Here is a 15,415-nt window from a genome sequence, read left to right on the forward strand (position 1 = left end):
TCTAATAATTTCGGTACAGTTAATAATTATGCTAAACAATTACCTGATGCTTGAAATGGCAACACATTTTAGTGTCTGTAGCAGTGTAATATTTATAATTCTTAGAAAAATATTTACTATAGTCCACTTCATGCACCGTAGTGCAGTTTATTCTACATTAGACAGAAATGGTATTGTTTTATTTAATCAAAGTGCAGTATACTGTACAGATACCAGCGCACGTCTGTACAATTTTCTCTTCCATAATTATGGCCCTGAAAAAATTATTATTTTTGGACTACACAGATATTGCAAAGAAAGCCCAGTACCATGATTTTTCCAACAATGGGGAAGCAGAAGCAGGCATCAACATGTCGGGTAGCCAATGGATATACCCCCATTGGCTGCGTGCCTGTCTCCCGTAGGCTCTGTCCCGCTCTGTATATTAATGAGCCCAGAGGATAGCAGAAATGGAAGCATTGCAGGGAAATGGTTTCTGAGAAGCCCAGTAGAATTTAAAATGGCTGCTGCTGCCCAGTCCTTCCTGCTCCGTACTAACCCACGCTGACCCACCCGAGAACTGCTGCTATTTTTCCAGCAGCCAGGAGGCAGAAGATTGCATCCACATACCAGTCTCCAGACTTGACTGTTTCATGCAAAGGATTGCAGCAGTGACCTTTTGCCAACTGTGTTCCGTGCATACCCCCTGAAAATTGCTACATGAATTTTAAAAAAAAAAAAAAGTTTTAAATTTGAGATTTTCTCCCTACTATTATGCAATCCCATGAGCTCTGATTGGCTGTAGGTGTCTAATTCCCATAATTGCTGTATCATAGGGCAACTAGCCCCTTTAAGAGGGAGCAGAGTCCAGTGCACCTGTGGCTCATTAGCTGCCTCCCAACTGGGCTTAAAAGAAGGCACTTGGGCCCTAGAGGGGAGGAGAAAGGGTGAGTTGGAGATCTGGAGAGCCAGAGAGATGTCCACTGAGTGCACAGACTGGATCAGCAAAGAAACAGGCAGGTGAGAGCTGCCTGGGAGAGACACAGAAGTTGCAGAGAGCAGAAAGCTCTACAGGCCATCCTTAGAAATAGGGAGGAATTGTTAGGAAGCCAGGGGAGGGGTTAACCTGCTGGCCTTCCTGTGCTACATACTGGGTTTTCAGTAGAAGAGTCATGAGACTGGTCATTCTAGGATGGATTGGTGTGGGAGCGGGGCCCCAGAACAAGGGCAGAAATGAACCGGGATCAAGTGCTGGTGGATTCATGGATGGGTGAACTGTAAGGGATGTCCCTAGAGAAGGAGAACAGAAAAAATCATAGTACTTTTACATGCTTTACTCTGGGAATTAGGACAACAGTTTTACCAAGAGGGTTCTACACACTGTTGTACCTGTACATAAATAAATGATGTCCAGAGGTGGGACTTTGTATCCAACAGTGAAAGTCTGTACTCTTTTTATGCCTGAGCTAGGGAGAAATGTAGGCAGGTATACCTATCCATGTCTGGGCTGCCACAAGAGGGCACCCCAGGTGCGGGCCACCTTATCACACACTGTATGGTTGTTTCTCAGTCATAACAACATGAACATGAGCACTTGTGGCACCTTAAAGACTAACCAATTTATTTGAGCATAAGCTTTCGTGAGCTACAGCTTTACTTCATTGGATGCATACTGTGGAAAGTACAGAAGATCTTTTTATACACACAAACCATGAAAAAACGGGTGTTTACCACTACAAAAGGTTTTCTCTCCCCCCCACACCCATTCTCCTGCTGGTAATAGCTTATCTAAAGTGATCACTCTCCTTACAATGTGTATGATAATCAAGGTGGGCCATTTCCAGCACAAATCCAGGGTTTAACAAGAACGTCGGGGGGGTGCGGGATAGGAAAAAACAAGGGGAAACCTATTTCCCCTTGTTTTTTCCTACCCCCCCCCAGACGTTCTTGTTAAACCCTGGATTTGTGCTGGAAATGGCCCACCTTGATTATCATACACATTGTAAGGAGAGTGATCACTTTAGATAAGCTATTACCAGCAGGAGAGTGGGGTGGGGGGGGGGGGGAGAGAAGTGAGCTGTAGCTCACGAAAGCTTATGCTCAAATAAATTGGTTAGTCTCTAAGGTGCCACAAGTACTCCTTTTCTTTTTGCGAATACAGACTAACACGGCTGTTACTCTGAAACATGAACATGAAAAATCTCTGTTCCAACTGGCCCATATACTCAGAATTTTCAAGCTGTTGGTCAGCAGTAAAAGTGACCACTTAACCCCTGCTTCTCACTATCTTCGGCTGAAATAGAGAAACTAAAATGTTCACATGAGGAGAGACTGGGGGAAAGATATCAAAAAACAATGAAAATGGGACTGGCTAACTGTTTAAAAAAAAAAAAAAGACTATTTCCATTTCAAGTTTAAAAACTAGTTCCTATCTCCTTCTCATCCCTCTTCTCCCCTCCTGAAGTTAAACAAATTCAGGCTCCCTTAGAAATAAGGCACACATTTTTCACAGTGCAGGGTAATCCCACTGGAACCACTTACCATGGCCTGTGGTGGAATCTCCAACCTTTTTTAAATCTTTAAACCAAGATAAGCAGCCTTTCTAAAAGATATGATCTTGCTCAACAAGAAGTTATGGACCTGATGCAGGAATTACTGGGTGAGGTTCTGTGACCTGTTTTATACAGGAGGTCAGACTAGATTATCGGAATGGACTCATCTGACTTTAACAATCCTGAATCCTCACAAACCGGGAAGCCTCTTGTAACTGTTGCATGTGTTTACATTGGAAAAATCCCAAACCCTCCCTGCCAGTTCAGTTCTGAAAAACAAATTAGACAAAAAATCGTTATTACAGCTGTTCTGAAGAGAGGCTTACCAACATGTAGGGGAGGAAAGATGAATGGGTGATGAAAAAAAGAGGGAAGGAAGAAAAGTGTGTGTGTGTGTGTGTGTGTGGTGGGGAGACAATCAGCCACATATTTTTTGCTATAGTTTATTCAGCCCACAATGTAGTCATTATCTTGTAAACAGAAAGCACCCCCATGTTATCATTCCAGCACTTATTATAGTTTCTTTTCAGGAACCTGCAATCAGTATTATAAAGCATAGGAGAGCACAAACTATCTCATTACTTCAGCTTTGCCAATAACATTTCCAATAACAATCTACTATATATTGGATCTCCTTGAACACTATATAATATACACCTGTATTAAATTGCGCAGTGACTACAGGGTGAAAACAGCAGCAAAGTGAACCCGTTTAAACATTACAATGAGACATAGCATTATTATTTATTTATTTGTTTGTGTTCAGTATTCACCCAGCTCTGGCTCTAACTCTGATCCTACTGACTGCCTGGCCCAAAAGTGGAAACGATGTCAGCCACAAGGCATTTAACAAAGTCACATGGAGCTGGAGGCGACAGTCTTTCAGAAGGATGATGGCCCAGTCATTAAAGTACTAGTCTGAGACTTAGAAACACCAGGTTCAATTCCCCACTCTGCAACAGTGTTCCTGACTTTGGGCAGGTAACATAGTCTCTCTAGGCCTCCGTTTCTGTAAAATTAAGTTAATGCCTCTTCCCCTTCTCACAGCAGTATTGAGGGTAAATGTGTTGAAGACTGTGAAACACTAAGATATTAGAGTAACGGGGGCCAAATGGGTACCTAAGATAGACAGATAGTCCAGAGTGCACTTGCCCAATGACAGTCCCACACATCTGTTTCACATGGTCCTCAGGGTAGAGGGAATGGGAGAAACAGAGTCCACATGCTGTATTTGGAGGTATTGTGTTAGGATCAGGAGAGAGGACACCAACTGACAAAACGAAGGAAGCAGTCTAAGGAGGAGTGAAGTCTGTCCTTATGCAGCTTTCAAAGTCCCCTGGAATCTCTCAGAAGCTTCTGTAGGAACTACTACACTGTGCCATTTTTAAACGTGTTGTAAAAACTAAGGAAATTTCTAGGAAAAACACCCGCCTCCTTAAACTGGAGCTAAAAACAAAACAAAAAAAATCTGTGGAAAATACAGCACAAAAGTAGGGCTTTTCATCTCATGATCACACAAAACTGAGCAATGTTACATACAGTGTTGTTTTGCATAGACTATAAAATACATTTCCAGACATATGAATTTAAGCTGGATTCAAGGTTGTGAAGGACCACACACAGAGATCACTTTCTAAAAAATGAGAAGAGAGAACCTGTTCCACCAAAAGGACAATCCTTGGGAGTCTAATTACTCAAGCTTTATGACAGTATCCACACAGATAGAAGGCCAAAGAATAGTCATGATAACCCACAGCTAAAAGGAGATCCAAGATAAAAGTAATGCTTTTGTCTTGTGTCATTCTGATATCAAAGGTAAAAAAGTTTCAAAAACATCTGTTACTAGGTCGATAAAAGCCTGCATTATTGAATCCAGCACGGCCAAGGGTTCGAAGCCATGGTAGGACATCATGGTCCATTCCACGAGAGCAGTGGCTACTTCCATGTTCACATACCTTATGAAAAGATATGTAAAGATGCCACCTTTTTGAGAAACCGATCTTCTCCAGACACTACAAGTCTGACCTGCAGTTTTCAGCAGATGCTGCCTATGGCAGGGGGGTGCTGCTATCTCTGATAGTGCTGGAGGTGTCTTCCACAAATTTATATTTAAAATTTTAAATATTACTTGGTAATTTTCTTTCTCCTATTTAAACACCTGGCATTACAAGCCATTAGCTCAGCTTTTTCATTCCAAATAACTGATACCTGATGTTATCTTGCCCTTATATACAATGTTAAAAACAACAACCGGAATCAGACACATTCAAAGACCACACAGTATTCAGAATTCTCTTTAGTATGGTGGGTCATAACCTGAATAATTATTTATATGTGCTAAGCAAGATTTTTAGTAGTGTTTGCTTTCAAAGCTTGGGTAGTGTGCAACTCTCGTGTTATTCCAGGTGGGCTGAGTGACAGATGGGGGGGGGGGGGAGAGAGAGAGAGAATGATCTATTGTAGGAATGTAATATACTTAAAAAAAACAGAAGCTAGGAAATTATCAGGTCAAATATAGTTATATTGGTCACACTTTATATCAACGTTTTACTAACAAATAATTAATTTTTAATAAAATTTATAAATGAGCTCCTGGTGAAATGTTGTATCAAATAGGTCCAATGTAATCGTCAGATGCATAAAGAGGGGAGTAGTGTGTAGGAGCAGGGAGGTAATTTTACTTCTGTATACAGCACTGGTGAGACCACTACTGGAATACTGTGTACCGTTCTAGAGCCCACATTTTTTAAAGGATGTTGAAAAATTGGGGAGGGTGCAGAAAAGCGTCATAAAAATGATACAAGAGATGGAGACAATTTCTTACAGTGAAAAATTTAAAGAGCTCAATCTGTTTAGTTTATCAAAAATTCTGAGCGGTGACTTAATTATAGTGTATAAGTATCTTCACAGGGGAAAAGTACCGGATACAAAAGGACTTTTTAAGGTGGCAGGGAAAGGCATAACAAGCATCAGTTTCTGGAAGCTGAAGCCAGACCAATTCAAATTAGAAATTAGACATGAATTTTTAACAATGAAGGGGATTAACAACTGGAATCACTACCAGGGGAAGTGGTGGATTCTCCATCTCTTGGATATCTTCAGATCAAGACTGAAGATCTTTCTGGAAAACATGCTATAGCCAAACACAAGTTATTCTTTAGTCAGACAAGTTACTGGGCTCAACACAAAGGTAAATGGGTAAAATGTATTAGCTTATGATATACAGATGACTAGATGATCTAATGATCCCTTCCAGCCTTAAACTCTGAATCTCTGAAAATGATGATTAGATGCTTAAATAATTGGCTAATCAATTGTTATAAATTGTTGAGTTCAAAATCTCAATAACTTCGTTATAATCTTGGTTCATAACCATTTGTAATACCTTCCAGGGATGTGCTTATAACCATTTACAACACATACTACTCATGTCTCTAACTTGCTTATAACATCATTTATAAACCCTTTGTAAAAAGGAACCTTAATGTAAAGTGTGACCATAATTATTTTTCTAAAACTCAAAAGGTAAGGCCCAAACTTGCTCAACTCTTGCAATTAAACAAAATCATGGCCTTTAGCTTGTAACACCATGTTTTCAAGCAACCATCTACTGCCCCTTATGTTTCCAGTTTACTGTGAATCCTATAAATGTTTCATCCCAGGATGACCTCAAACAGTGATTGTACATTAGTGGTGAATCACTAAATACAATCACACAAGCACACGTGTATATATGGTCAGCTTTTTGAATGGTCAGAGAGAAAGCTAGAATCTGAACACATTTTAAGTGGCTGAAACACCTTTTCTCATTCTACGATAACTCAAAAACTGCTGAACAGATTTTCCTTAAGCTTTCAAAAGCGAAATCACCTGTTGACCAAGCATAAAATGTTCCATCCCAATTTTTCAAACTACAATGTAACAGAAAATAAGATTGGGAATCACAGTTCTTTCTGACCCCACCTAAATGAAGTGTCACTAATGAAGTCCTTTAATACTAGAAACCTAGATCATCATATTTAGAACTTAATTGGCAAAGTGGTGTTTTTTTCCAAGTCACTAATATACAGCTGCAAATCAGTGCACGGACTATATTGAGCATCTCCACCTGCAGTGGGAAAGAAATAGAAAGGCATTCCCACCACAGCTACAGCAAGCAAGAGCTGGCCAAAGACAGTGCATCTAAGCTGGTTTTATATTGCAAGATCCTCAAGGTACAGATTGATTTTCTGTGCTCAATATTTGTTTCACCTGCCAGGCACTGATAAATGGATTGAAAAGCTGTCCACTTACAGCTGTCCACTGTAGATAGCTCTGCATACTTTACTGAAATGTTATTTTGTAACTTCATACAGAAATACTCAGCAAATCCTTGCAAACATTTTTACAACAGCTCCTTTTGCATCACTAAAGAAGGGAAGGGAAGGGAGGGGAGGGAGGAACACATTTGAAAACAAGCCAACATCTGATCTCAGCCATGTCCACAATGACACAAACATGCCTACCTCATTGGTATAAGGTGAGAGTAACAGAAGCTCTCAAACTGGAGCTCCACTAGTATACCTGAGAAGTGGCTTCTGGTGGGGATTTATCTGTGATTCCCCCCAGCTCTGCAATTTGTTCTTCTCTACCCCACCTCAAATCTGATGACAGTCGGGGCTCATTGCAAGGTCATTCCCCCCCATCCCGTATTTGAAGATAAAGAAGGGATGTGGGGGAGGGATTGTAATTGTATGGGTGGAAAACTCGTCAAAGGGGAGGGAGAATTGTGGCAAGGTTCTCTTAAATTGCTGCTCTTGTGTTTTAAAGTTGTGTCTCAAGAGTGCCTAGAGCATATGGATGGGTGCCCTTTTAAAGTACTTCTATATCCTTTCCCGCACTCTGTGTCTGTCTTGTCTATTCAGATTATAAGATCTTTGGGGTAGAGACTATCAACAACTCTGTTTGTCTTGGTTGGCCCTTAGGCTCTGCTGTAATAAACATGATTAGTAATAACCATAAAATCAACATAAACAAACATTTCTCTTTTTAGAGCTGCTCTTAAATTAAGATTTTATCACCATAATTATCTTCACCATGATATGGGATACAGAAAAGGAAATGCCAGGAAGCACAGAGAAGAAAAAGAATAAGGAGAAATAATTTCTAACAGTGCTTTTTAAAAGTGGAAGAGAAAAAGCAAACTACTGATGCCAGGATCTACATCCTCCTCATCTGTCAGATGGTGGCAAGGACTCCTGTTGTTAAGAGCCACACACAGGAAGCCATTTGCAGTGCATGACAACAGCTTTATTTAACCTATAATGATTGAAATCCTTCCACTTGTTAGCTCCAATCCTCCTCATTCATCAGTTCCCACCAGGTTTTTTTACTCTTACCTTCAAAACTCCCAGAAAACAGGTAAATCCAGGTAAAGGCTGGAACAAAAAGGAGAGTCAGAGAGGCAGCCAGGAATTTCCGTCTCCCTCTGCAGATTCCCAGCATTCTCTCAGAAGTAGAGATTCCCAACCCAGTGCTGTTCCTATGTCGGAAGCGCGTAGTCCACAGCCTCCCACATATTACTCTCTGAAAGGGAAAGGAGGAAAGGTTACCAGTTTATACCACTATATGAAGCCAGACTCTTCCAATGCCCTGCAGAGCTACAGAATGAGGCTGAAAACGGGGTTGCTCACATTGCAAAACAGTTCCCATTTCAACATTCTACACAACAAATATAATGAATATCTGAGAAGTGCCCTAAAAGAGCATAAATCAATAAAATATATCACATCAGCTAAACACACACTGAGCTCATCTTATAAAGAGCAGCATTTGTATGCCACCCTTTGAATAGAAAAAGACTCCATTTTCCTTGATGTCTCTGGGCAGAAAAGAGAGAGACACCTGTACCTCTACTTCTGAAGAGCAGGAAAAACACTGGTCTACTGCTGGCCTAGCTGCTGGTACTGAAGGACTCAGAAAAATAATCAGGAAAGGGAGAGTGGGAATTATGGTTGCCACTAAAGTGACAGGGTTTGCCAATCACAAAGTGATACTGATGTATATGTAAATGGGAGGAAAAGGGAAGGTTTACAATGGCTAAAGACAGAAAACAGAAGGAAACACTAGCAGCTGATGGCAGGAGCTTCAGACTATATGCAATAAGAGAGATAAAGAAGGAGTTTCCCTCTTTCAGGAATGCCATTTCCACCTGATTCCAGTATTTCAATTATCTTAACATAGTTTAATGTAATTTAACAGGTATTTCTTTCTCTTTTATATTGTGGAAAATGTTGACTTTGATATTTTAAAGGGAGTTACCACTATATGAAAAGAAAAAAAAAATCTAGACTTGTTTAAAATAAAAATAAGTAGCACTTTTGCACATCCTAGATTAGGTGGCAACACTATCTCAAACCCTTAATTCATTACAGGCATTTTCAGTAAATGATTATGTGTACTCCTCCAGAGGCACACATGGAGCATTAAAGACATTTTCACACCTCTCTCTTTTCCCTAAAAAGGAGGGAATACTGAGAAATACCAGGATTTGGGTAGGGCAATAGGGGAGAAAACAGGTATCAAATCCATGCAAATCTATTTGTTTCAGGATTTTGCAGGGTTCACATGCAGGCCCAGAAACCTCCCCAGAAAAGGTTTGTGATTTCAAATAAAAATTGGTGCAACACGGTAATAGGGATTGTAAGAGCTAAACTCAAGGTACTGTGAAGTCTTTAATAATAGTGCCTTTTGGTGCATGCTGAAATAGAATATTCCTACACAGATTTACATTTTTTAAAATCACCATTGCATGCAATGAAAACACATTTGATCTTTAAGACCATACATGTATTAAATTCACAGTGAAAGTAAATTCAACTTAAAGCCAAAATAAGAGACAAATTAAAGATAGGAAAGATGGGCTCAGAAAAAGAATTTTCCAATAATTTTCTGCTTTAGGTCCCCACCACTTAGGGTCTCAAGCAGGGGACAGCAAAGACTACAAAAATTTACCAACCTCTTCCAAAATGTTATTGAATAGCATCAGCTTTGCAAACTAACTAAAAGAGCAACGCTGCAGCCCAAAGCAACAAAACACGCAAGTAACAATTACTGCACTGGTGCCAACCCCCAACTCTGCGCTAGCACCCCTCCACCCCCAAGCAGCCAGGCTGGGCCCTTCGCTCTGGCCCGACCCAAGCCCATGCCACCTCAGCCATTATTGGGAGATGGAGGTGCAGTTCAGGCTCCAGGGTGGGGCCTGCGAAGGTTGTGCAGTAATAAAGACTTGGCAGTGACCACGACTGTCACCTCCTCAGAACCAGCACCCCCTGAGCCAGCTCCTCAGCATCCCCCTTTTCCCACAGGCATTCTGGAGAGGCAGCACGGCCCCTACCAGCTTGCAGCAATAGCCGCTCAAGCTCCTACACGTTGTGGCTGCCATTCTCTATGGGCGGTGGGAGGAGACCTGTCAGCTCAGCATAGCACTGCCCCTGAGGCTGCAGCAGCACTACCAGCCGAGGGACAACATATTACAGAATGTCAGAAGTGGGGGCTTCAGTGACAGCTGGATGCTGGAAACCTTTAAACTGGTGCCCTCAAAGGACCACGGAGAGTGCAGTTACCCTGAAACTGTGACACTGGTTATATTTCATCTTTTTTTTTTTTTTTTTAAACACCCCACCAGAAGTACTGCCATGATGAAAAGGAGTGCTGTTTATGCTCATCTAAAAAATACAGATAATTTTGCCGGGCTTTTGATGCATTTCACACTAGTTTTATGTGTACACACTACAGTGCACAGCGTATACGTAACTTTGTTGTGCAGAGATGGCAAAAATTCTATACCGTTTTCATGGAGCGTATCACTGCTATGCTTCGATACAACGTACAAACATACATCGCTCTCAAAGGGCGGGATTTTCCAAAGCACTCTGTGCTGGCCTAGCCCTGCTCTCACTCGGTCAGTGGTAGAACTCTCAAGCTCAGCACAGTTAAGGACAATCAGGAACGCTTTTGAAAATCCCACTCTGTGTGCACTGCCATGAGCATTCTGTTGTGAGAGATGATAATACACCGACTCGGAAGAGCACCAACAGAGTTGGCAGCATGCAAATTCATATTTGACCTGCATGTTTAAGGAATAATTCAGTTTTTCCTGAGTTACTTTCTCTTTTATTAAATACCCATGAAAACGTAGTTTGTGAATTGGCCAATACATAAGTCCCATCCTGGACCATGCTCTAACTGCTCGGCACCACTTTACTGGTGCAAAGTAGCCTCAGGATTGGGAAGTACAAAGGGCATATATGCACCCCGACGTCAGTTGCACTGGGCATATCTTGGCTGCAGAGCAGGACCTGGCCCAGACAATGCTCTGCCTTTATATGTGACTGCCATCTTTCAAACAAAACAGTCAGATAATTCTGCACATTCATGTAGAACTTTTATCTAACTAGGGAAGCTGTTTGGGAAGTTCCCAGGCAGACAAGCCAGGTTGCAATGGATCATCCCACGAAACGCAGAAAGATTTCATCTAAGGCTGCTTAAAAAAAAAAAAAAAAGTGCCACAAGTTATTTTAAAAGTTTTCATCATAACCCCATCTTCCAAAGATTCTGAGCGGCTTCCTCAAGTCTTCAAGGGTAGCTTTTCGAAGTGTAGAATCACCATGCTTGCTGATGTGTTAATGTTCCCAACTAGTAAATGCATCATATGAAAAACCCACACCAGCAGTTTTGCAAATGACCCATGGATAGCAGTAAAGATATTTTGCTTATGGCAGAGCTTCAAATTCAGTAGTTCATTTATTAAAGTGTTCACTTAAGAAGATTTCACCTCATTTACAATCTTCAAATACACAGGAACAAGGCACAGTTATTCTTTGATTACACTGTCATCATGTCAATTCAAAGAGTATAAATGTGTTACTCTTGAAAGAGTGGCGGACAGCACTGGCTAGAGCAATGGCTGAACACAACAAATGTTAGTACTGTGTTTGCTTCCCCCACACAGCTAGGCCATTATGATCTTAATCCTGACCTACAGCATCCACTGTCCAGCCACAGATCTCTCCTAAGCATGATGCCAACTACAGTGTGGTTTTATAATATGAACTAAACATCAGGCTTGTGAGGATGTGGTCCCATTAACTAAATCCCCATCTCCAGTGATCAAGCTAAAAATCTCTTATAGATTATAATGCCAGAAGAGACCACTGTGATCATTAGTCTGATCTTCTGTGTAATACAGGCCATAGAACTTCCCTGAATTAATTCCTCTTTGAACCATACCACATCTTTTATAAAAACATCCAATCTAGATTTTTAAATGTCCACCCCAACCCTTGGTAAAAGCCATTGTCATTTAAACAGATTTCAGGACCTTTCATTGTTGCGCTCAGCATTTGAACTTAGTGCGGTAACAATTTATCTCATGATCTCTAAAAAAGAATATTGTGGATTGTGATGGAAGGAAAATAAGGAAGAGAAAGCACTGGCCAGGCTGTGCACAGGGTGCAGGGTAAGACAGTCCAATGAAACAGAACCCAAATAATTCCTCTTAACCTGCTGCTGAATTTACACAGCTGCAGAAAAAAGCCTTTGGGTCACATTCTACACATTCAACCCCACTGATTTCAGTGGGTTTACATGAGTATAACTGAGGGCTGAATGTGTCCCATTATATCTGTCATAATGCTGGCAGGGTGTTCTGTGAGAGGTCCTCAGGAGTAGAACTCCATCCTATAAGTAGTCTTTCAGAGCATAGATTTATTAGCCTTCTGGGCATATATTTTCTCTCTTCACTAAGGAAGAGGGGATGGGCTATCTTTATGGATGAGCTATATTTTTCTTGTTTTGAGGTTTTAAACTATGGGATAGGTTCCCAGAGCACAGGACGGGAACCGACCGTGACATTTTAGAAATATGAAAACATAACCACCACAAATGATGCTTGCTTATTGCATTAAAGGAATGTATGTGCTGCACACAGTCAGTTTTCAAATGTTGATAAATCCAATTTCAAAACATAGATCCAGTCTTATTAAATCAGTGTTGCAATAGTGAACTGGACAGAAATATGCCCACTTAAACCAGCTGAGATCTGGCCCAACATTTTTCAAACTTAGCAAAGACTGAACTCCTCATTGAGGACTACATGCAAATGAAGATGGAAAATGGACCCTCTATAGTCTCAAAACTTTTTTCTAGAGTTAGAACTAATTTCAAAAGAAAAAATATTTATAGTTTTTCAAGATTATGTAACTCAAAAACCCAGCTGAATATATTTTGTTCCAGATTTTCTTTAAAAAAAAAAGTCACCTTTGGCCTAAGGCAAAGCAAAAGTAATTTAATAAAAAAGAATTCTTGTTTCTGAACATCATAAATAGAGAAGAAGGATTTGATTGGAATGCCTTTCTCCTCCCTTGATTACTGCCAACATCACCACAATACTGCACCACCTTGAAAATACCTGGGTGACAAATCACAGTGGAAATAGAAGCCACTGGCTCCTGAAATAGACAACTTCATCTGCATCTCTCTCTCCCCTCACACAAACTTAATCAAGGTCCTACATGCCATCAGTCAACTGTGTACTGAGTAACTTGGTCCCCGTGCTCACCCTTCCCCTATGTACACACACATAGTTTCATACAGTTTAAGCCACAACGAGATCATGAGAGCATCTAGTCCAACCTCCTGTATATCACAAGCCATTAAATTTCATCCAGATACCCCTATACAGGTCCAATAACTTGAGAGAGACTAAAGCATTTCAGTATCCAGGAGACCAAACTATAAAGCACCAATGGCACAGAACAAGTGAGATTAAGGTGCAACCAATATCTGAGGCCCCTGCGATGACAGGAAATTGATCAGGTACGATATGCCCGAATAATCTTAGCAGTGACCAATCCCCCATGCTACAAAGAAAGGTTAAAAAAAGAAGAAAAAAAAAAAGACACAGGGTCCCTGCCAATCTTACCTGTGGGGAAATTCCTTCTGATTCCAAATCTCGCATCAGTTTTACCCTGAGCATGTCAACAAGATATACCAGCCAACCATCTAAGACGATTCTCTGTAACACCTCAAAGCACTGGTCCACCCCACCTGGTGTTCTGTCTCCAGCTCTGGTCAATCCCTGATGCCTCAGAGGAAGCTGAACAAAACATCCAGACAACATCTGGACAATTGTGCATTGGGGGAAAAAATCCTTCCTGACCCCTGCAGGCAACAGGCTGAAGACGTGAAGTATGAAATCGGATTATAGTTAGTGTCATAATGCAGAACAGCAAGTGTTATGAGCATTTTGAGGACAATGTAAGCAATCCTGTTCTCCCTGTGAGCCATGAAAGAAGAGGATGAACAGCGGGATTCAGACTCACAGACTCCAAGACCAGAAGGGCCCGTTACAACCCTCCAGCCTGAATCCCTGCAAACACACGCTAAAGAACTTTGCCCAGAAGATGGATTGAAGGATTTTTGAATTAGAAAGACCTCGTTTTAAAGACTCCAAGCAACGTTGAATCTCTCCACCTCCTTTGTTAATGCTTAATTATTTTCATTGCTAGAAAACTGTCTCTTATTTAAGGTTGTCTTTGTATAACTTCAACCCACTGGATCGTGTTACGCCTTTGTTAGCAGAATTGAAAAGCCTGCCATTAGCAGATCTCTGTCTCTAGGCACTTACCCATGGAAAGTGATCAAGTCAACTCTCAACCTTCTCTTCAGTAAGAATAGGGTGAATTCCTTAAGCTACACATCATAATGCTTGTTTTCTAGCTGCTAGATCATTCTTGGGTCCCTCCTTTGAACTCTCTTCAGTATTTCCACAACCTTCTTTAAGTGTGCACACTAGAACTGGACACTGTATTCTAGTAGCTGTCTTACCAACATACAGAGGCAAGATCACTTCCCTACTTCTACTTGATATTCCCTTTTTTATATGCACAAAGATCATATTAGCCCTTTTTGCCACAGCACTGCACTGAAAGCTCATGCGGACATGACTATCTGGAATGGCCCCCTAGTCCTTCCCTGAGTCACTGATTTCCAAAGACAATCTCCCATCCTGCAGCTGTAATCTGAATTATTTTGTTCTCAGACATATTACTTTGCATTTGGCCGGATTAAAATGCATGTTCTTGGATTGTGACCATTAACTCGGGCAATTCAGAACACTCTACCACAATAACCTGTCATTCTCATTATTTACTACCCTAGCAATCTGTGTGTCATCTACAAACTTTACTAATAAAGATGCACACACTTCTATTATTGTGTCACTGTGTCAGAGAGCTTGCATCATTTTCAGCCAAGGATTATCCGATCAGCAAAGTGCTAGGCAGCTCTCAACTAGTACGAGCAGCTTATAATAAAGTGTAGCATATAACATACCACTAATCACTTTAGTATTCAGTTTCTATTAGCAATTTTAATTATGGCATGACAGCTCAACTATGTAGGGCATTCAGCAAGAGTGCAGTTCAGCAGTGTTAAGAATTATGACAACAAAATCAACACAATTAACTAGATTTAACAGTGTACTATACCTATTGTCTTATACATTTCCCCGCATTTGTCACTGTTAATGTTATCCCAATAATCTTCCATTTGTTTTCAGATTCACTGAAATGAAAATATACAGTTAAAGCTATCTATATGCCAACCCTGTGTTTTGGTTTTACCATATAGCTTGAATGAATGAAGTGCAATTCTCCCCACTTTTCCACACTTGCAATAACAGGTTCAAGGAATAATTTCTACTTTAAAGCTTTTCCCTGGGCACTCAAGACTGATGTGTCTTTGGAGCATCCATCCTTTAAGTGAGACTTTCACACTATACAGACTTAAAATAAAAATAACCTATAGAAAACTCTGTTCAGTTAGCCTGTATTTTTCCTTTT

The 15,415-nt window shown here is 40.7% G+C and overlaps 1 protein-coding gene across 5 annotated transcripts in view; it reads right to left on the minus strand.

The window, feature by feature from the left end:
• Positions 1–15,415, minus strand: part of LARGE1 (LARGE xylosyl- and glucuronyltransferase 1) — a 367,428-nt gene that overhangs the window by 253,426 nt on the left and 98,587 nt on the right. For all 5 annotated transcript variants that reach the window (XM_073324696.1, XM_073324688.1, XM_073324713.1 and 2 more), the window contains exon 2: positions 7,910–8,096. In XM_073324696.1, coding sequence (XP_073180797.1) covers positions 7,910–8,015 — 106 coding nt within the window. In that variant the 5' untranslated portion in view covers positions 8,016–8,096. The remainder of the gene's footprint in view (positions 1–7,909; positions 8,097–15,415) is intronic.

The sequence above is a fragment of the Lepidochelys kempii genome, chromosome 1 (assembly GCF_965140265.1).
Source record: "Lepidochelys kempii isolate rLepKem1 chromosome 1, rLepKem1.hap2, whole genome shotgun sequence".
Taxonomy (NCBI): Eukaryota; Metazoa; Chordata; order Testudines; family Cheloniidae; genus Lepidochelys; species Lepidochelys kempii.